This window comes from Perissodus microlepis, chromosome 1, assembly GCF_051167445.1.
Source record: "Perissodus microlepis isolate ML-2025 ecotype Zambia chromosome 1, ASM5116744v1, whole genome shotgun sequence".
NCBI classification, from domain to species: Eukaryota; Metazoa; Chordata; class Actinopteri; order Cichliformes; family Cichlidae; genus Perissodus; species Perissodus microlepis.
The window spans coordinates 33,628,027-33,650,263 of record NC_140461.1 but is presented as its reverse complement, the minus strand read 5'-3'; the positions used below and the strand labels follow the sequence as shown (position 1 = coordinate 33,650,263).

General features: G+C 38.2%; 2 protein-coding genes and 1 long non-coding RNA gene across 3 annotated transcripts in view; 2 read left to right on the top strand and 1 right to left on the bottom strand.

The window, feature by feature from the left end:
- Positions 1 to 1,465: 1,465 nt before the first annotated feature.
- LOC146394131 (uncharacterized) lies at positions 1,466 to 6,810 on the bottom strand. Its single transcript, XR_014797173.1, has 6 exons — positions 6,694 to 6,810; positions 4,459 to 5,219; positions 3,819 to 3,968; positions 3,458 to 3,566; positions 3,232 to 3,353; positions 1,466 to 2,046 (listed from the first exon to the last, which is right to left on the bottom strand). It is a non-coding gene; the product is annotated as an uncharacterized LOC146394131 (long non-coding RNA).
- Positions 6,811 to 8,022: 1,212 nt separating this feature from the next.
- The window catches only part of slc67a1 (solute carrier family 67 member 1), a 201,981-nt gene continuing 187,766 nt past the window's right edge, over positions 8,023 to 22,237 (top strand). The window contains exons 1-2 of the mRNA XM_084907809.1: positions 8,023 to 8,105; positions 8,357 to 8,428. Of these exons, the coding sequence (XP_084763935.1) occupies positions 8,402 to 8,428 (27 nt within the window). The 5' untranslated portion in view covers positions 8,023 to 8,105; positions 8,357 to 8,401. The remainder of the gene's footprint in view (positions 8,106 to 8,356; positions 8,429 to 22,237) is intronic.
- The window catches only part of LOC146394129 (photoreceptor-specific nuclear receptor-like), a 221,292-nt gene continuing 207,141 nt past the window's right edge, over positions 8,087 to 22,237 (top strand). The window contains exons 1-2 of the mRNA XM_084907916.1: positions 8,087 to 8,105; positions 8,357 to 8,428. The gene's annotated coding sequence lies outside the window, so the exon portion shown is untranslated. The remainder of the gene's footprint in view (positions 8,106 to 8,356; positions 8,429 to 22,237) is intronic.

Below are 22,237 nucleotides of genomic sequence, written 5' to 3'. Positions count from 1 at the left end.
CAGCTCTTTGAGCTAAGATTTTCAAGTTATTCACAAGATGAAAACCTATACTTTGTGTCGGGCGAGAACTCCATTCAAATGCATGGGATCGTAAGAAACGCACTGTCTTAGCGAAATAAAACGTTTTCATCAACTTCATAGAGATAGCTATAACTTTTGATAGAAGACTCACATACACATATTTATGGTAAAGATTCTTAATAGTTTAACTAGATTGGAAATCAAAAAAATTCAGATTCTTCTTCCACAGAAGTTTCATCTGTCAGTGTGGGACTGCTGAGTCACCTGAATCTAATCAAAATGTAAGTAATAATTATAAAATGGGAAAGCAGAAATAAGTGTGACATGAATATAAATGTGTTAGCTGACATAGAGGACAGCTACATGCAGTCTGAAAAGCCTTTGTTGTCAAGTTTGCAGGTATATCAGCACGAGACATTCTTACATAGAAGAGACTGTTAAAGTCTCTAACTCAGTGAAGCATTATTGGTCCAGTCTGTTTGGATAGTTCTGACTCTGACGTGGGCCACTGTCCGCAGTGTTGGGAAATCCATAGCAGGCTGGAACGAGTCAAGGTAGGTGAGCATCCACGAGAAGACACAGCAGATGCATCCTACTAATACTGACAGGACCAGGAGACTCCAGAAACCGAGCATCTTCTCTTCAGTGCCATCCTCTCCTGTCCCCCTCTCTGCCCGCAGCTCTTTGAGTATGGGGTGGAGAAGAGCGCAGAGAAACCCTTATTACTAATTCGTATTATAATTAAATTTTCATGAAATATTCATATTCAGTATCGGTCCTTTTATATTATAACCACGTATCCACCCAGGCTCAACAGACCACAATGCCCTGGACTGTCAGTATTATTACATGCTGTGAACATAAGTAGCTTTGATCACAGTTTATGTTGTAAAAGAGAAGGAATATTGAAAAAAAGATCAACATTGTGATATTATTTGTTCCAAACTGACCAGAAACATGCTTGTCATACTCTCACAGCAAAGAATCAGACTCACTGTGCATGACGGCTCAGGCCAATGATGTCTGTTAGATTGTCAGTTGTTTAGTGCTTCTGTACAGTTAGGGTCACCATCTCTATTTCAGAATAATTAATATGCGGAAAACACTAAAAGTTGATTGTCTTCCAATATTCTAGCATAATTAAAAAACTTTGACTTTGTAAGTACATATTGTTACAGTCCTAATTCCAATATGATTCTTCATAACGCCTGCTTTGAAATACTGAACTTTAAAATTTACCTGATGAAAGATAATTTACAGTGGCACTCTGTCAGGATAATTCTGACTATAAGATCACTCTATTAATCTGAATCCTTCTGAAATGTGCTGTGAATGAATGCTGATGCAACTCACTGTGGGAAAGCTGTTAATAAAATGAATCTGTGACACATGCAACACATTCACAGAGGAAGAGGACACAAAGGGAGGACACGCAGAGGCTGTGTTAAAGTCAGAAATCCAAATCTTTAGTCAAAAACAGGCGGCGGTTACAAACAGGAAGACAAGCAGTCCATCAAACAGTCTACAGGGTCAAACATACAGAGAATTCAAACAGCAGTAAAAAAATAACTGGACACTGAAAAACTTAAAGCAATGTGAGACGCAATAAAAGGAAGCAGCGCAGTATATTGACTGAATTATCATCAATTACAAAAGAGAAAAAGAGAAAAGGAGAAAAACAATGATTTCTACGAAAATAAACCTTGATGGAAACATACAGAATGTAAACTGTGTGAGTTTGGTGAACTTTGTTAGTAACAAATGAGAAAAAAAAAGAGAGACAAAAACTCAGTATTCATTACATTACATTACATTAGAAAGCATCTAAACATTCTGGTCATGGATTTTTACAGTCTTAGTTCCGCTCGCTGTCATCATTATAATCATCATGATCAATGGCGAGGTCCTGAGGTAGGCGGGGCTGTCTCTGGTGCTGTCACCATGAAGGAACAGCATCTGGCACGTGTTGCTGAAACATCCCAGTACACTGGTGTAGTTTCCTCTCCAGCTGTTTGACATTTGACACTTCAACATTAAGGGGAAGAAGAAGAAACAGTGTTAGGTCAGGTGACCATATGGTTTCTAAAGTAACTGACAGGAAGTAACCAGGCCGTTAGAAATGGATGGCAGAAGTGGCGCAGCTGCCCCTCTGTTGGTCTTCCTTGGTCTCTTGTGTTCTGAGGGCCTCTGGGTGTCTGGAGTTTTGATCTCCTCCATACCTGCTTCATGCCCTGGTGGACGGGGCTGTGGCTCCCCACACCCTCTAGCACATAGGTGTCAAACTCTGGCCTGCAGCCTAATTACATTTGGCCCGCGAAGCCATACCAAATTACTATTAGAGCTGACCTACTGGTATTATACAGCTAATATATATAGTTTAGTATTAAGCTTTGCTTGTTCCATATTCAGTTTTTCAGCAAAACTTGTTTGAGTCTATAAGAAAAGATTCATTCTCATATCTGGAGGAAGATTTTTTTTTTTATATTAATGTTAGCCCGCGACTTTGTTCCAGTTTTGAATTTTGGCCCACTGTGTATTTGAGTTTGACACCCCTGCTCTAGCAGATCATTACATGAAGGAACCTTTTAAAAACAAGCACGTCCATGCTCACAGGTGTACACACGGGTGCTCACACACACAAACTACACCCTTTTTGGCTCCTACCTCAAAGCACACTGTGCGCTGTCGATATTATGTGCTGCACAATAATGTTTAATATTTAGTATTTACTGTTATATTCCCATATATCATCGTGATGTTGTTTATTGTATTGCTCTCGTTTTCTTCTGCTTGTTTTCTTTTTTCTTTCTCAACAGGTGATCCAGGTGATTGATACATGTATTTTTTTTTTTTTGTCTGCTTATTTAGTTGGGTTTTGTTTTTTTGCTCTTTATCCCCGTCCCTCTTCTCCGCTGGTTTTCCCCCTCTTCCTTTCTCCCTTTTCTTTTCCTCATTCAAGTCTGTCCCGTATCTAGCAAGTGAAAATAAAAAATAAATAAAATAAACAATAAAAGGTATATCAAATAGACCATTACGGCAAGGCTGGGATGGTCAATTTGGTAAAGTAAATCCGTTGGGCATCTTTCTTCGCCTTTAGACAATAATCCTGATGGCAAAAGAACCAAACGGGACAGGCAAAAAAAAGAAAAAAAAAGAAAAGAAATGGATGGTATGTGTTTAGAGGTACTGTAGTTGGATAACTGTACTTACCAAAAGCAGCAGCACACAGATGAAGGATCAGATGCTGAATGTTGCAGGAACATGCTCATGTGTGGTGGTCATTCAGTGCTGCTCCGGCAGGTTAGACAGTCCAAGACTGATATCCTGCCCATCTGAGAGTTTGAAAACACACATGCAAAGATTTATTTTGTATTACAGTCAAAGTTGGATGTTCATTTCTGTCCTTTAAGATGTTTGTGTATTTGAAAGTACTAACATTTAAGAATGACTTGGATCGTCTCCTTTAAAGGGGAGACAAGTGTATCCACTGATCCACGTCACTTTACCTGGATGATGACTCCTCTCTCCCCCACTCAGAAACACTCCTAATATAACCAAGCAAATAAATAATATTGAAGATTTACTTACATCATTACAAAAACAGGAAAAACATCTTCCTTTGATTCTATTTCTCCATTCCTGCTGAACATCAGGCAACAAATATCTCAATAAATCACAGTAAAATGTAAAGCACATATTTTCTCTGCTTTGTCAAACCTCTGCAGAGCCTCTGTCAAGAAAAACATATCTGTAAGCATAAAACAAATATACATTTCATAACACGTCACTGGACAAACCTCGGTCAGTTGATTTCCTCTGTGCAGTGCAGACAAGCATCAGTCAGCAAGTCAAGGTGGTGAGATGGACTGGTGCCCTTTGTGACTCTCTTCTGAGGAAACACCACCGTCTTTCCACACCGACACCATCTGTGAGCACAAACTGCCGCTCTGCCAGCATGTAGGAAATCACATATCACACACAAAGGGGTGAAGAAACATTAGAGCTCAACTTTGGATACTTTAGATCTAAACAGATCAAACTAGCTCTTAGCTTCAACAATCAGTGAACAGAAAAACAATGATATCATACTGATTCTGTATGAATACAATATGGTATTTTCAATACAGGTGTCAAATTAATTTATTAAAACTAATACAGATATATGTATATATTTTTTTTGATAAATTAGTTTGCTAAATTATAAGAATATATATATTTTTTTTTTTTCATTTAACAATTGCAACTGACAGAAATTAAATATTGAACAAAAATATATTGTCACATTCTGAGCATGCTCAGCATGCTGACAGACTTAAAGTTGCTACAGATTTTAAGAAGTGATAATTATAGGGAAGAAACTTCTCTTTTTCATCCGTTTAATCAAACATTTGATGCCTTAGATGTCTCAGTCTATAGCGTTCTGCAACTACAACTAACCTGAGGCTTGGATTTGGCTGCAGGTGCCCCTGTACATCCTTCTCAGCAGCACACATGTGGGTACCATTTAATCACACTTCTTCCTGAGCTTTTCTTCATCACAAGACCAAAGGTGGCATCCCGTGTCACAGTCTTATCATCATCCAGAAGAAACATTTGAAGAAACATCATGGAGAAGAAACATTTACACGCCTCCTGGTTTTGTTTTCTGATCCTGCAAAAAGACTGAGGACAACAAAGCCCAGAGAACATGAGATACACAATATCCAACATTCAGACTCAATGAAGAGCACCAGGTTGGTTCAGTTATAGTAGATATAAGCATACTTCACATTACTGGGTATGAATAATAATGAGGAGGCAAACTTTGAAGATGCAGAGCATGATGTCCCATCATCAGACTGTAAACAAACATCCACCAGGCTTCTTTGTTGGCAAAATTGATGATTCTCCTATCAGGGATCAGTAGAGTGTATTAACCTGTGGTATAAGCAGCAGCCACTGAAATATTACTGTTTCAGATAAGAAATCTAGCACATAAAAGCCAGGGTGGGAGGGATCTCTGCAAACTGACGTGTGAAGTGTAAGTGTGAAGCTCAACAAAAATCTGACTCTCCAGTCACAGACAAACAAAAAACTCCAGCTGGGAGATAGAAAACGCTGTCTGGGTCTTGCTGGATGTTGCTGGTCAGAGTCCACACATTAGCAGAGTGCTTCTTGGTCCCACTGACCCATATGGACAGTGACTGTGGAGAACTGTTCTGAAAAACAGAAAAGAGAATTAAAATAACAAAAAGCCAAAGAGGATTTCCACAAAGACTCTCTTGGAATCAGCAATCAAAAAATCACTGGTTCATATTTCAATTAAATATGAACAGGTTCCTTAAATGTACGCAGTTCAGATCTGATTTAATTTAATTTCCTTCACACAGCACATTCGTCCAGGCTGACAGGTAAACATAGAATTAATCTCAGGTAAGATGACTCATAGTAGAGATTCAGTAAGAAAGATTGCCAGCTCTAATATTATTACCACACAATCCAAGGACACACCAACAGCTCAGATTTCTAGAACTATTTAAACAAATGTCTTCTGAATATTCAATTCATGTTCACAGTGGGAGGGTGGAGGGTGTCGTGGAATTTTTTAAATAAAGTCTGCAACACAGAAAGAATTTTGATCAAGCTATTTATTACTGCGCACAGGAGAGCAAACACACATCAAACATCACAGTTCAGTCATGTCAGCTCTGCCACTTCACGTGTCTCGCTATGAAACCTAACGGATCAATGGTTATGCTGTTTTGTGCCCTTGGCGTTATCAGCACCTGTAAAGGGAGTTGTTTTCTCAAACTGCTGAAGTAAGTTCATCTAGTTTTAGAAACTTTCACTGAACAGTCTATAACAGTGTCACAACTAAGCATATGCATAAGCATTTAAATACTTTAAATGAGAATAACAGAAAATTTCTATTACAGGAGCTAGAGCCTGTCCCAGTAGTCATAGGTAGAGCACACCTGGACAGGTCACCAGTCTGTCAGAGGACTAACACAGATGCAGCCTGACTCAATCCTAAATGTTCTGCACACAGAGACACAGAGGTACCGTTTAAAGTTTAGTGTTAACTTGAGTCACTGATCATTTGCAGTATTACAGAGTCTGGCAGTCTTTGCATGATGTCCACGTCACTGTACGTTTCTAGCTGACTCTCAGGTGTGACAGGTGTGCCAGCAGGAAAGAGTAATAATAACCTGCATCCTGAGGTTTTTCATGCAGGATTAAAGGAGCCAGGCTTTGTTCACACAGCTAGGATTGTATTTTACACTGACCCTGGGTATGATACATACAGTTTAAACGAAGCACTGAAACTTGCACATATTTATTACAGATGCACTGAAGCTAATCGAGATATTTGCTGTCAATCTGTGGCTGCGATTAAACACTTTACTGGAAACTTTATTAACTAGTAACTTCATCAGTCATGACAGAAGCTAATATTTCTGCGCTAACATCGTTTAAACAGTAACAGCTTTACTCTAATATAAGCTAACGTTTACACTGTAACTTTAAGCTAGCACCATAAAGACGGTAAAACACGTAATAATATCTACAAATGCATCTTAAAGCTGTTATATTAGCACTCGGTGTATTACTAACATAACCACATTAACATTATTGACACTCGCTGACTTTTAATAGTCATTCTATAAATGCTGTCCGTTGAAATGGTCTTACCTGTAAACACTGCTGTAATCCACCGGATTCCAGCCAGAGTGGATTCTGGAGGCTTCCCACGCTCCTGTTAGTGATCCTCCATCTGGATGGATGATAACAACCTTCTGAACAATCTAGCAGGAGATGGTCCATATCTATGGGACTGATTTGTACTAATAACGCCCATTGTATGGACTGATAACAGCCGAAACGGGTGAATAAAGTCACCCAGTCGCTAGCTGTGCCATTACCCAGCATACACCAGCACAATATTAGGCACAGCACCACCATAGACATTTTCAGTGGTTTTGAATGCAGGACATGGTTATCTTACCTTGTAAAATGCATGACAATAAAACAGCTAACCACCATAAAATGGTATTGTGTGTGTATGTATGTGCATGTGTGTGTGTGTGTGTGTGTGTGTGTGTGTGTGTGTGTGTGTGTGTGAGAGAGAGAGAGAGAGAGAGAGAGGGAGAGAGATCAAAGGCGTGCGTTTATGTTTTTTCTTGATCAAGAGTGAGCCTCCTCTCTCTTATTGGATGTATGGTATAGCATGTTTATTCAGGTGCACCTTTGAAGTCTATGAGAATACTTTGCAGCCTGGTCTGAGTGGTCATTTCTGCACAGACACAATGAAGCGTGCACTCAGTTTAGAGGAGGCTGTTGCTGCAGTTTTGCACTCTTCAGAAAGTGAAAACGAAACCACAAGCAGTGGAGATACTTCTGACAGCGAAGAAGAATTTTTGCCAGGCACCGAGGAGCTTTGCAGCTCATGTGAGGAGGAGGAGGAGGAGAAGGAGGAAGAAGAGCAGGAGGAAGAGACAAGACTGGAGGATGGCCAGTGGAGATCTAAAAATGGAGAAATCATGTGGCAACCCACACATGAAGAGGTCCTGCCATTTTTTCCTCCTCCCATTTTAACCCCAGGACCAACCCATTATGCAATTCGTAGGATCAGCAGCCCTGTGAGCACTTTCCATCTTTTTTTTTGCAGAGGACATTATGCAGCTAATCCTGCATTTCACCAACCTGCAGGGCAACAGGTCAGTAAAAGACTGGAAGGACATAGATGAGGAGGAGTTGCAGGCTTACATGGGGCTTGTGATGCTGGCTGGCCTGTACAGGTCTCAACATGAAACGACAACAAGCCTGTGGGATGGGGAGACAGGGCTCTTCTGTGTCCTGCTACCATGTCAAAAAAAAGATTTGAGCAAATTAATCGGGCAGTAAGATTCGATGATCGTCTCTCCCGTCCAGGTCGCTACAGGGGGGACAAGGCTGTGGTTTCCTACATCCCCAAGTAAAGAAAAAATGTTGTCTTATTGAGCACCAGGCACCGTGAGCTACAAGTCCAGGACTCTGGGAAGAGAAAGCCCCACATCATCCTGGATTATAACAAATGCAAAGGGGCTGTGGATCATCTGGACCAGGTAAGCACAATTATAAGTCATTTATTTGCCAAATTGTTTACCGTTTCTCATTGTTATAACTGATAAAGTCAGATAATGTGATTATGATAGTTTTAATATGAGATAATAGTTTTAGACTATGATAGTTTTGATAGTTACAGTAAGGAGGGGGGGGGGGGGGTATAGTTTGACGCCCACAGGCAGGAAGAATCTCTTGCTTATGGCTGTATAAATCTATTCATGTCACCTGATCATTTCTTTTTGTTTTGCAGGTTTGTGGAAACTACTCCTGCCGTAGGAGGACACGTAGGTGGCCCATGTGTCTGTTCTACCTCATGATCGAGGTAAGCTGCTATAATGCTTTCATTCAAGTCAGCTGTAACTTTTGATAGAAGACGCACATACACATATTTATGGCTTTATCTTATAAAATTCGATATCCCCGTGTTGAGCAAACAGGTTTTGCAGCTGTTTGATCTAAGATTTTCAAGTTATTCACATAATGAATACCTATACTTTGTGTCGGGCGAGAACTCCATTCAAATGCATGTAATTGTCAGAAACGCACTGTCTCGGCGAAATAAAACATTTACAACTTCATGAAGACAGCTCTAACTTTTGATAGAAGACTCAGATATGCGTATTTATGGCTTTATCTTATAGAATTCAATATCCCCGTGTTGAGCAAATGGGTTTTAAAGCTGTTTGAGCTAAGATTTTCAAGTTATTCACAAAATGAAAACCTATACTTTGTTTTCTGGCCAGAACTCCATTCAAATGCATGTAGTAGTCTGGAACGCACTGTCTCGGCGAAATAAAGCCTTTTTGTACAACTTCATGAAGTTAGCTGTAACTTTTGATAGAAGGCTCAGACACACATATTTATGGCTTTATCTTATAGAATTCAGCATCTCCGTGTTGAGCAAACAGGTTTTGCAGCTGTTTGAGCTAAGATTTTCAAGTTATTCACATAATGAAAACCTATACTTTGTTTTCTGGCCAGAACTCCATTCAAATGCATGTAGTAGTCTGGAACGCACTGTCTCGGCGAAATAAAGTGTTTTTGTACAGCTTCATGAAGTTACATGTAACTTTTGATAGAAGGCTCAGACACACATATTTATGGTTTTATCTTATACATATTTATGGCTTTATCTTATAGAATTCTATATCCCCGTGTTGAGCAAACAGATTTTAAAGCTGTTTGAGCTAAGATTTTCAAGTTATTCACATAATGAAAACCTATACTTTGTGTCGGGCGAGAACTCCATTCAAATGCATGTAATAGCGAGAAACACACTGTCTTAGCAAAATAAATCGTTTTTGTACAACTTCATAAACATAGCTATAACTTTTGACAGAAGACTCAGACACACATAAATATGGCTTTGCCTTATAGAATTCAGCATCTCCGTGCTGGGGAAATAGGTTTTGCAGCTGTTTGAGCTAAGATTTTCAAGTTATTCACAAAATGAAAACCTATACTTTGTGTCGGGCGAGAACTCCATTCAAATGCATGTAATAGCGAGAAACGCACTGTCTTGGCGAAATAAAGCCTTTTTGTACAACTTCATAAACATAGTTGTAACTTTTGATAGAAGACTCAGACACACATAAATACGGCTGTGACTTATAGAATTCAGCATCTCCGTGCTGGGGAAATAGGTTTTGCAGCTGTTTGAGCTAAGATTTTCAAGTTATTCACAAAATGAAAACCTATACTTTGTGTCGGGCGAGAACTCCATTCAAATGCATGTATCAGTGAGAAAGGCACTGTGTTGGCGAAATAAAGCCTTTTTGTACAACTTCATAAACATAGCTATAACTTTTGACAGAAGACTCAGACACACATAAATATGGCTTTGCCTTATAGAATTCAGCATCTCCGTGCTGGGGAAATAGGTTTTGCAGCTGTTTGAGCTAAGATTTTCAAGTTATTCACAAAATGAAAACCTATACTTTGTGTCGGGCGAGAACTCCATTCAAATGCATGTAATAGCGAGAAACGCACTGTCTTAGCTAAATAAAGCGTTTTTGTACAACTTCATAAACATAGCTATAACTTTTGATAGAAGACTCAGACACACATAAATACGGCTTTGCCTTATAGAATTCAGCATCTCCGTGGTGGCGAAATAGGTTTTGCAGCCGTTTGAGCTAAGATTTTCAAGTTATTCACAAAATGAAAACCTATACTTTATTTTGTGTCGGGCGAGAACTCCATTCAAATGCATGTAATACCGAGAAACGCACTAACGTTGTGAAATAAAGCGTTTTTCCATCAAATTCATGGAGATAGCTGTAACTTTTGATAGAAGACTCAGATATACGTATTTACAGCTTTGCCTTATAGAGTTCAGCATCTCCGTGCTGGGGAAATAGGTTTTGCAGCTGTTTGAGCTAAGATTTTCAAGTTATTCACAAAATGAAAACCTATACTTTGTGTCGGGCGAGAACTCCATTCAAATGCATGTATCAGTGAGAAACGCACTGTCTTGGCGAAATAAAGCCTTTTTGTACAACTTCATAAACATAGCTATAACTTTTGATAGAAGACTCAGATATACGTATTTACAGCTTTGCCTTATAGAATTCAGCATCTCCGTGCTGGGGAAATAGGTTTTGCAGCTGTTTGAGCTAAGATTTTCAAGTTATTCACAAAATGAAAACCTATACTTTATTTTGGGCGAGAACTCCATTCAAATGCATGTAATAGCGAGAAACGCACTAACGTGGTGAAATACAGCCTTTTTGTACAACTTCATAAACATAGCAATAAGTTTTGATAGAAGACTCAGACACACATAAATACGGCTTTGCCTTATAGAATTCAGCATCTTCGTGCTGGGGAAATTGATTTTGCAGCTGTTTGAGCTAAGATTTTCAAGTTATTCACAAAATGAAAACCTATACTTTGTGTCGGGCGAGAACTCCATTCAAATGCATGTATCAGTGAGAAACGCACTGTCTTGGCGAAATAAAGCGTTTTTGTACAACTTCATAAACATAGCTATAACTTTTGATAGAAGACTCAGACACACATAAATACGGCTGTGACTTATAGAATTCAGCATCTCCGTGCTGGGGAAATAGGTTTTGCAGCTGTTTGAGCTAAGATTTTCAAGTTATTCACAAAATTAAAACCTATACTTTGTGTCGGGCGAGAACTCCATTCAAATGCATGTAATAGCGAGAAACGCACTAACATGGTGAAATAAAGCGTTTTTCCATCAACTTCATGGAGATAGCTGTAACTTTTGATAGAAGACTCAGACACACAAATTTATAGCTTTGCCTTATAGAATTCAGCATCTTCGTGCTGGCGAAATAGGTTTTGCAGCTGTTTGAGCTAAGATTTTCAAATTATTCACAAAATGAAAACCTATACTTTGTTTTGGGCGAGAACTCCTTTCAAATGCACGTAATAGCGAGAAACGCACTGTCTTGGCGAAATAAAGCCTTTTTGTACAACTTCATAAACATAGCTATAACTTTTGATAGAAGACTCAGATATACGTATTTACAGCTTTGCCTTATAGAATTCAGCATCTCCGTGCTGGGGAAATAGGTTTTGCAGCTGTTTGAGCTAAGATTTTCAAGTTATTCACAAAATGAAAACCTATACTTTGGTGTCGGGCGAGAACATTCAAATGCATGTATCAGTGAGAAACGCACTGTCTTGGCGAAATAAAGCCTTTTTGTACAACTTCATAAACATAGCTATAACTTTTGATAGAAGACTCAGATATACGTATTTACAGCTTTGCCTTATAGAATTCAGCATCTCCGTGCTGGGGAAATAGGTTTTGCAGCTGTTTGAGCTAAGATTTTCAAGTTATTCACAAAATGAAAACCTATACTTTGTGTCGGGCGAGAACATTCAAATGCATGTATCAGTGAGAAACGCACTGTCTTAGCGAAATAAAGCGTTTTTCTACAACTTCATAAACATAGCTATAACTTTGGATAGAAGACTCAGACACACATAAATACGGCTGTGACTTATAGAATTCAGCATCTTCGTGCTGGCGAAATAGGTTTTGCAGCTGTTTGAGCTAAGATTTTCAAGTTATTCACAAAATGAAAACCTATACTTTGTGTCGGGCGAGAACTCCATTCAAATGCATGTAACAGTAAGAAACGCACTGTCTTAGCGAAATAAAGCGTTTTTGTACAACTTCATAAACATAGCTATAACTTTTGATAGAAGACTCAGATATACGTATTTACAGCTTTGCCTTATAGAATTCAGCATGTCCGTGCTGGGGAAATAGGTTTTGCAGCTGTTTGAGCTAAGATTTTCAAGTTATTCACAAAATGAAAACCTATACTTTGTTTTGGGCGAGAACTCCATTCAAATGCATGTAATAGCGAGAAACGCACTGTCTTGGCGAAATAAAGCGTTTTTCCATCAACTTCATGGAGATAGCTGTAACTTTTGATAGAAGACTCAGACACACAAATTTATAGCTTTGCCTTATAGAATTCAGCATCTCCGTGCTGGGGAAATAGGTTTTGCAGCTGTTTGAGATAAGATTTTCAAGTTATTCACAAAATGAAAATCTATACTTTGTTTTGGGCGAGAACTCCATTCAAATGCATGTAATAGCGAGAAACGCACTGTCTTGGCGAAATAAAGCGTTTTTCCATCAACTTCATGGAGATAGCTGTAACTTTTGATAGAAGACTCAGACACACAAATTTATAGCTTTGCCTTATAGAATTCAGCATCTCCGTGCTGGGGAAATAGGTTTTGCAGCTGTTTGAGCTAAGATTTTCAAGTTATTCACAAAATGAAAACCTATACTTTGTTTTGGGCGAGAACTCCATTCAAATGCATGTAATAGCGAGAAACGCACTGTCTTGGCGAAATAAAGCGTTTTTCCATCAACTTCATGGAGATAGCTGTAACTTTTGATAGAAGACTCAGACACACAAATTTATAGCTTTGCCTTATAGAATTCAGCATCTCCGTGCTGGGGAAATAGGTTTTGCAGCTGTTTGAGCTAAGATTTTCAAGTTATTCACAAAATGAAAATCTATACTTTGTTTTGGGCGAGAACTCCATTCAAATGCATGTAATAGCGAGAAACGCACTAACGTGGTGAAATAAAGCGTTTTTCCATCAACTTCATGGAGTTAGCTGTAACTTTTGATAGAAGACTCAGACACACAAATTTATAGCTTTGCCTTATAGAATTCAGCATCTCCGTGCTGGGGAAATAGGTTTTGCAGCTGTTTGAGCTAAGATTTTCAAGTTATTCACAAAATGAAAATCTATACTTTGTGTCGGGCGAGAACTCCATTCAAATGCATGTAATAGCGAGAAACGCACTGTCTTGGCGAAATAAAGCGTTTTTCCATCAACTTCATGGAGCCAGCTGTAACTTTTGATAGAAGACTCAGACACACAAATTTATAGCTTTGCCTTATAGAATTCAGCATCTCCGTGCTGGGGAAATAGGTTTTGCAGCTGTTTGAGCTAAGATTTTCAAGTTATTCACAAAATGAAAACCTATACTTTGTTTCGGGCGAGAACTCCATTCAAATGCATGTAATAGCGAGAAACGCACTAACGTGGTGAAATAGAGCCTTTTTGTACAACTTCATAAACATAGCTATAACTTTTGATAGAAGACTCAGACACACATAAATATGGCTTTGCCTTATAGAATTCAGCATCTCCGTGCTGGGGAAATAGGTTTTGCAGCTGTTTGAGCTAAGATTTTCAAGTTATTCACAAAATGAAAACCTATACTTTGTGTCGGGCGAGAACTCCATTGAAATGCATGTAATAGCGAGAAACGCACTGTCTTGGCGAAATAAAGCGTTTTTGTACAACTTCATAAACATAGCTGTAACTTTTGATAGAAGACTCAGACACACATAAATACGGCTGTGACTTATAGAATTCAGCATCTCCGTGCTGGGGAAATAGGTTTTGCAGCTGTTTGAGCTAAGATTTTCAAGTTATTCACAAAATGAAAACCTATACTTTGTGTCGGGCGAGAACTCCATTGAAATGCATGTAATAGCGAGAAACGCACTGTCTTGGCGAAATAAAGCGTTTTTGTACAACTTCATAAACATAGCTGTAACTTTTGATAGAAGACTCAGACACACATAAATACGGCTGTGACTTATAGAATTCAGCATCTCCGTGCTGGGGAAATAGGTTTTGCAGCTGTTTGAGCTAAGATTTTCAAGTTATTCACAAAATGAAAACCTATACTTTGTGTCGGGCGAGAACTCCATTCAAATGCATGTAACAGTAAGAAACGCACTGTCTTAGCGAAATAAAGCGTTTTTGTACATCTTCATAAACATAGCTATAACTTTTGATAGAAGACTCAGATATACGTATTTACAGCTTTGCCTTATAGAATTCAGCATCTCCGTGCTGGGGAAATAGGTTTTGCAGCTGTTTGAGCTAAGATTTTCAAGTTATTCACAAAATGAAAACCTATACTTTGTGTCGGGCGAGAACTCCATTGAAATGCATGTAATAGCGAGAAACGCACTGTCTTGGCGAAATAAAGCGTTTTTGTACAACTTCATAAACATAGCTATAACTTTTGATAGAAGACTCAGACACACAAATTTATAGCTTTGCCTTATAGAATTCAGCATCTCCGTGCTGGGGAAATAGGTTTTGCAGCTGTTTGAGCTAAGATTTTCAAGTTATTCACAAAATGAAAACCTATACTTTGTGTCGGGCGAGAACTCCATTCAAATGCATGTATCAGTAAGAAACGCACTGTCTTAGCGAAATAAAGCGTTTTTGTACAACTTCATAAACATAGCTATAACTTTTGATAGAAGACTCAGATATACGTATTTAAAGCTTTGCCTTATAGAATTCAGCATCTCCGTGCTGGGGAAATAGGTTTTGCAGCTGTTTGAGCTAAGATTTTCAAGTTATTCACAAAATGAAAATCTATACTTTGTTTTTGGCGAGAACTCCATTCAAATGCATGTAATAGCGAGAAACGCACTGTCTTGGCGAAATAAAGCGTTTTTCCATCAACTTCATGGAGCTAGCTGTAACTTTTGATAGAAGACTCAGACACACAAATTTATAGCTTTGCCTTATAGAATTCAGCATCTCCGTGCTGGCGAAATAGGTTTTGCAGCTGTTTGAGCTAAGATTTTCAAGTTATTCACAAAATGAAAACCTATACTTTGTGTCGGGCGAGAACATTCAAATGCATGTATCAGTGAGAAATGCACTGTCTTAGCGAAATAAAGCGTTTTTGTACAACTTCATAAACATAGCTATAACTTTTGATAGAAGACTCAGACACACATAAATACGGCTTTGCCTTATAGAATTCAGCATCTCCGTGCTGGGGAAATAGGTTTTGCAGCTGTTTGAGCTAAGATTTTCAAGTTATTCACAAAATGAAAACCTATACTTTGTGTCGGGCGAGAACTCCATTGAAATGCATGTAATAGCGAGAAACGCACTGTCTTGGCGAAATAAAGCATTTTTGTACAACTTCATAAACATAGCTATAACTTTTGATAGAAGACTCAGACACACATAAATACGGCTTTGCCTTATAGAATTCAGCATCTTCGTGCTGGGGAAATAGCTTTTGCAGCTGTTTGAGCTAAGATTTTCAAGTTATTCACAAAATGAAAACCTATACTTTGTGTCGGGCGAGAACTCCATTCAAATGCATGTAATAGCGAGAAACGCACTGTCTTGGCGAAATAAAGCGTTTTTCCATCAACTTCATGGAGATAGCTGTAACTTTTGATAGAAGACTCAGACACACAAATTTATAGCTTTGCCTTATAGAATTCAGCATCTCCGTGCTGGGGAAATAGGTTTTGCAGCTGTTTGAGCTAAGATTTTCAAGTTATTCACAAAATGAAAACCTATACTTTGTGTCGGGCGAGAACATTCAAATGCATGTATCAGTGAGAAACGCACTGTCTTAGCGAAATAAAGCGTTTTTTCTACAACTTCATAAACATAGCTATAACTTTTGATAAAAGACTCAGATATACGTATTTACAGCTTTGCCTTATAGAATTCAGCATCTCCGTGCTGGGGAAATAGGTTTTGCAGCTGTTTGAGCTAAGATTTTCAAGTTATTCACAAAATTAAAACCTATACTTTGTTTTGGGCGAGAACTCCATTCAAATGCATGTAATAGCGAGAAACGCACTGTCTTGGCGAAATAAAGCGTTTTTCCATCAACTTCATGGAGATAGCTGTAACTTTTGATAGAAGACTCAGACACACAAATTTATAGCTTTGCCTTATAGAATTCAGCATCTCCGTGCTGGGGAAATAGGTTTTGCAGCTGTTTGAGCTAAGATTTTCAAGTTATTCACAAAATGAAAACCTATACTTTGTGTCGGGCGAGAACATTCAAATGCATGTATCAGTGAGAAACGCACTGTCTTAGCGAAATAAAGCGTTTTTGTACAACTTCATAAACATAGCTATAACTTTTGAGAGAAGACTCAGATATACGTATTTACAGCTTTGCCTTATAGAATTCAGCATCTCCGTGCTGGGGAAATAGGTTTTGCAGCTGTTTGAGCTAAGATTTTCAAGTTATTCACAAAATGAAAACCTATACTTTGTGTCGGGCGAGAACTCCATTCAAATGCATGTAATAGCGAGAAACGCACTGTCTTGGCGAAATACAGCCTTTTTGTACAACTTCATAAACATAGCAATAACTTTTGATAGAAGACTCAGATATACGTATTTATAGCTTTGCCTTATAGAATTCAGCATCTCCGTGCTGGGGAAATAGGTTTTGCAGCTGTTTGAGCTAAGATTTTCAAGTTATTCACAAAATGAAAACCTATACTTTGTGTCGGGCGAGAACTCCATTGAAATGCATGTAATAGCGAGAAACGCACTGTCTTGGCGAAATAAAGCGTTTTTGTACAACTTCATAAACATAGTTGTAACTTTTGATAGAAGACTCAGACACACATAAATACGGCTGTGACTTATAGAATTCAGCATCTCCGTGCTGGGGAAATAGGTTTTGCAGCTGTTTGAGCTAAGATTTTCAAGTTATTCACAAAATGAAAATCTATACTTTGTTTTGGGCGAGAACTCCATTCAAATGCATGTAATAGCGAGAAACGCACTGTCTTGGCGAAATAAAGCGTTTTTCCATCAACTTCATGGAGATAGCTGTAACTTTTGATAGAAGACTCAGACACACAAATTTATAGCTTTGCCTTATAGAATTCAGCATCTCCGTGCTGGGGAAATAGGTTTTGCAGCTGTTTGAGCTAAGATTTTCAAGTTATTCACAAAATGAAAACCTATACTTTGTGTCGGGCGAGAACATTCAAATGCATGTAATAGCGAGAAACGCACTGTCTTGGCGAAATAAAGCGTTTTTGTACAACTTCATAAACATAGCTGTAACTTTTGATAGAAGACTCAGACACACATAAATACGGCTGTGACTTATAGAATTCAGCATCTCCGTGCTGGGGAAATAGGTTTTGCAGCTGTTTGAGCTAAGATTTTCAAGTTATTCACAAAATGAAAACCTATACTTTGTGTCGGGCGAGAACTCCATTGAAATGCATGTAATAGCGAGAAACGCACTGTCTTGGCGAAATAAAGCATTTTTGTACAACTTCATAAACATAGCTATAACTTTTGATAGAAGACTCAGACACACAAATTTATAGCTTTGCCTTATAGAATTCAGCATCTCCGTGCTGGCGAAATAGGTTTTGCAGCTGTTTGAGCTAAGATTTTCAAGTTATTCACAAAATGAAAACCTATACTTTGTGTCGGGCGAGAACATTCAAATGCATGTATCAGTGAGAAACGCACTGTCTTAGCGAAATAAAGCGTTTTTGTACAACTTCATAAACATAGCTATAACTTTTGATAGAAGACTCAGACACACATAAATACGGCTTTGCCTTATAGAATTCAGCATCTTCGTGCTGGGGAAATAGCTTTTGCAGCTGTTTGAGCTAAGATTTTCAAGTTATTCACAAAATGAAAACCTATACTTTGTGTCGGGCGAGAACTCCATTCAAATGCATGTAATAGCGAGAAACGCACTGTCTTGGCGAAATAAAGCGTTTTTCCATCAACTTCATGGAGATAGCTGTAACTTTTGATAGAAGACTCAGACACACAAATTTATAGCTTTGCCTTATAGAATTCAGCATCTCCGTGCTGGGGAAATAGGTTTTGCAGCTGTTTGAGCTAAGATTTTCAAGTTATTCACAAAATGAAAACCTATACTTTGTGTCGGGCGAGAACATTCAAATGCATGTATCAGTGAGAAACGCACTGTCTTAGCGAAATAAAGCGTTTTTCTACAACTTCATAAACATAGCTATAACTTTTGATAAAAGACTCAGATATACGTATTTACAGCTTTGCCTTATAGAATTCAGCATCTCCGTGCTGGGGAAATAGGTTTTGCAGCTGTTTGAGCTAAGATTTTCAAGTTATTCACAAAATGAAAACCTATACTTTGTTTTGGGCGAGAACTCCATTCAAATGCATGTAATAGCGAGAAACGCACTGTCTTGGCGAAATAAAGCGTTTTTCCATCAACTTCATGGAGATAGCTGTAACTTTTGATAGAAGACTCAGACACACAAATTTATAGCTTTGCCTTATAGAATTCAGCATCTCCGTGCTGGGGAAATAGGTTTTGCAGCTGTTTGAGCTAAGATTTTCAAGTTATTCACAAAATGAAAACCTATACTTTGTGTCGGGCGAGAACTCCATTCAAATGCATGTATTAGCGAGAAACGCACTGTCTTGGCGAAATAAAGCGTTTTTCCATCAACTTCATGGAGATAGCTGTAACTTTTGATAGAAGACTCAGACACACAAATTTATAGCTTTGCCTTATAGAATTCAGCATCTCCGTGCTGGGGAAATTGGTTTTGCAGCTGTCTGAGCTAAGATTTTCAAGTTATTCACAAAATGAAAACCTATACTTTGTGTTGGGCGAGAACTCCTTTCAAATGCATGTAATAGCGAGAAACGCACTGTGTTGGCGAAATAAAGCCTTTTTGTACAACTTCATAAACATAGCTATAACTTTTGATAGAAGACTCAGATATACGTATTTACAGCTTTGCCTTATAGAATTCAGCATCTGCGTGCTGGGGAAATAGGTTTTGCAGCTGTTTGAGCTAAGATTTTCAAGTTATTCACAAAATGAAAACCTATACTTTATTTTGGGCGAGAACTCCATTCAAATGCATGTAATAGCGAGAAACGCACTAACGTTGTGAAATAAAGCGTTTTTCCATCAACTTCATGGAGATAGCTGTAACTTTTGATAGAAGACTCAGACACACAAATTTATAGCTTTGCCTTATAGAATTCAGCATCTCCGTGCTGGGGAAATAGGTTTTGCAGCTGTTTGAGCTAAGATTTTCAAGTTATTCACAAAATGAAAACCTATACTTTGTGTCGGGCGAGAACATTAAAATGCATGTATCAGTGAGAAACGCACTGTCTTAGCGAAATAAAGCGTTTTTCTACAACTTCATGAACATAGCTATAACTTTTGATAGAAGACTCAGACACACATAAATACGGCTTTGCCTTATAGAATTCAGCATCTTCGTGCTGGAGAAATACGTTTTGCAGCTGTTTGAGCTAAGATTTTCAAGTTATTCACAAAATGAAAACCTATACTTTGTGTCGGGCGAGAACTCCATTCAAATGCATGTAATAGCGAGAAACGCACTGTCTTGGCGAAATAAAGCCTTTTTGTACAACTTCATAAACATAGCAATAACTTTTGATAGAAGACTCAGATATACGTATTTAAAGCTTTGCCTTATAGAATTCAGCATCTCCGTGCTGGGGAAATAGGTTTTGCAGCTGTTTGAGCTAAGATTTTCAAGTTATTCACAAAATGAAAACCTATACTTTGTGTCGGGAGAGAACATTCAAATGCATGTATTAGTGAGAAACGCACTGTCTTAGAGAAATAAAGCGTTTTTCTACAACTTCATAAACATAGCTATAACTTTTGATAGACGACTCAGACACACATAAATATGGCTTTGCCTTATAGAATTCAGCATCTCCGTGCTGGGGAAATAGGTTTTGCAGCTGTTTGAGCTAAGATTTTCAAGTTATTCACAAAATGAAAACCTATACTTTGTGTCGGGCGAGAACTCCATTGAAATGCATGTAATAGCGAGAAACGCACTGTCTTGGCGAAATAAAGCGTTTTTGTACAACTTCATAAACATAGCTGTAACTTTTGATAGAAGACTCAGACACACATAAATACGGCTGTGACTTATAGAATTCAGCATCTCCGTGCTGGGGAAATAGGTTTTGCAGCTGTTTGAGCTAAGATTTTCAAGTTATTCACAAAATGAAAACCTATACTTTGTGTCGGGCGAGAACATTCAAATGCATGTATCAGTGAGAAACGCACTGTCTTAGCGAAATAAAGCGTTTTTCTACAACTTCATAAACATAGCTATAACTTTTGATAAAAGACTCAGATATACGTATTTACAGCTTTGCCTTATAGAATTCAGCATCTCCGTGCTGGCGAAATAGGTTTTGCAGCTGTTTGAGCTAAGATTTTCAAGTTATTCACAAAATGAAAACCTATACTTTGTGTCGGGCGAGAACATTCAAATGCATGTATCAGTGAGAAACGCACTGTCTTAGCGAAATAAAGCGTTTTTCTACAACTTCATAAACATAGCTATAACTTTTGATAGAAGACTCAGACACACATAAATACGGCTTTGCCTTATAGAATTCAGCATCTTCGTGCTGGCGAAATACGTTTTGCAGCTGTTTGAGCTAAGATTTTCAAGTTATTCACAAAATGAAAACCTATACTTTGTTTTGGGCGAGAACTCCATTCAAATGCATGTAATAGCGAGAAACGCACTGTCTTGGCGAAATAAAGCGTTTTTCCATCAACTTCATGGAGAGAGCTGTAACTTTTGATAGAAGACTCAGACACACAAATTTATAGCTTTGCCTTATAGAATTCAGCATCTCCGTGCTGGGGAAATAGGTTTTGGAGCTGTCTGAGCTAAGATTTTCAAGTTATTCACAAAATGAAAATCTATACTTTGTTTTGGGCGAGAACTCCATTCAAATGCATGTAATAGCGAGAAACGCACTGTCTTGGCGAAATAAAGCTTTTTTCCATCAACTTCATGGAGAGAGCTGTAACTTTTGATAGAAGATTCAGACACACAAATTTATAGCTTTGCCTTATAGAATTCAGCATCTCCGTGCTGGGGAAATAGGTTTTGCAGCTGTCTGAGCTAAGATTTTCAAGTTATTCACAAAATGAAAATCTATACTTTGTTTTGGGCGAGAACTCCATTCAAATGCATGTAATAGCGAGAAACGCACTAACGTGGTGAAATAAAGCGTTTTTCCATCAACTTCATGGAGTTAGCTGTAACTTTTGATAGAAGACTCAGACACACAAATTTATAGCTTTGCCTTATAGAATTCAGCATCTCCGTGCTGGGGAAATAGGTTTTGCAGCTGTTTGAGCTAAGATTTTCAAGTTATTCACAAAATGAAAACCTATACTTTGTGTCGGGCGAGAACTCCATTCAAATGCATGTAATAGCGAGAAACGCACTGTCTTGGCGAAATAAAGCGTTTTTGTACAACTTCATAAACATAGCTGTAACTTTTGATAGAAGACTCAGACACACATAAATACGGCTGTGACTTATAGAATTCAGCATCTCCGTGCTGGGGAAATAGGTTTTGCAGCTGTTTGAGCTAAGATTTTCAAGTTATTCACAAAATGAAAATCTATACTTTGTTTTTGGCGAGAACTCCATTCAAATGCATGTAATAGCGAGAAACGCACTGTCTTGGCGAAATAAAGCGTTTTTCCATCAACTTCATGGAGAGAGCTGTAACTTTTGATAGAAGACTCAGACACACAAATTTATAGCTTTGCCTTATAGAATTCAGCATCTCCGTGCTGGGGAAATAGGTTTTGGAGCTGTCTGAGCTAAGATTTTCAAGTTATTCACAAAATGAAAATCTATACTTTGTTTTGGGCGAGAACTCCATTCAAATGCATGTAATAGCGAGAAACGCACTGTCTTGGCGAAATAAAGCTTTTTTCCATCAACTTCATGGAGAGAGCTGTAACTTTTGATAGAAG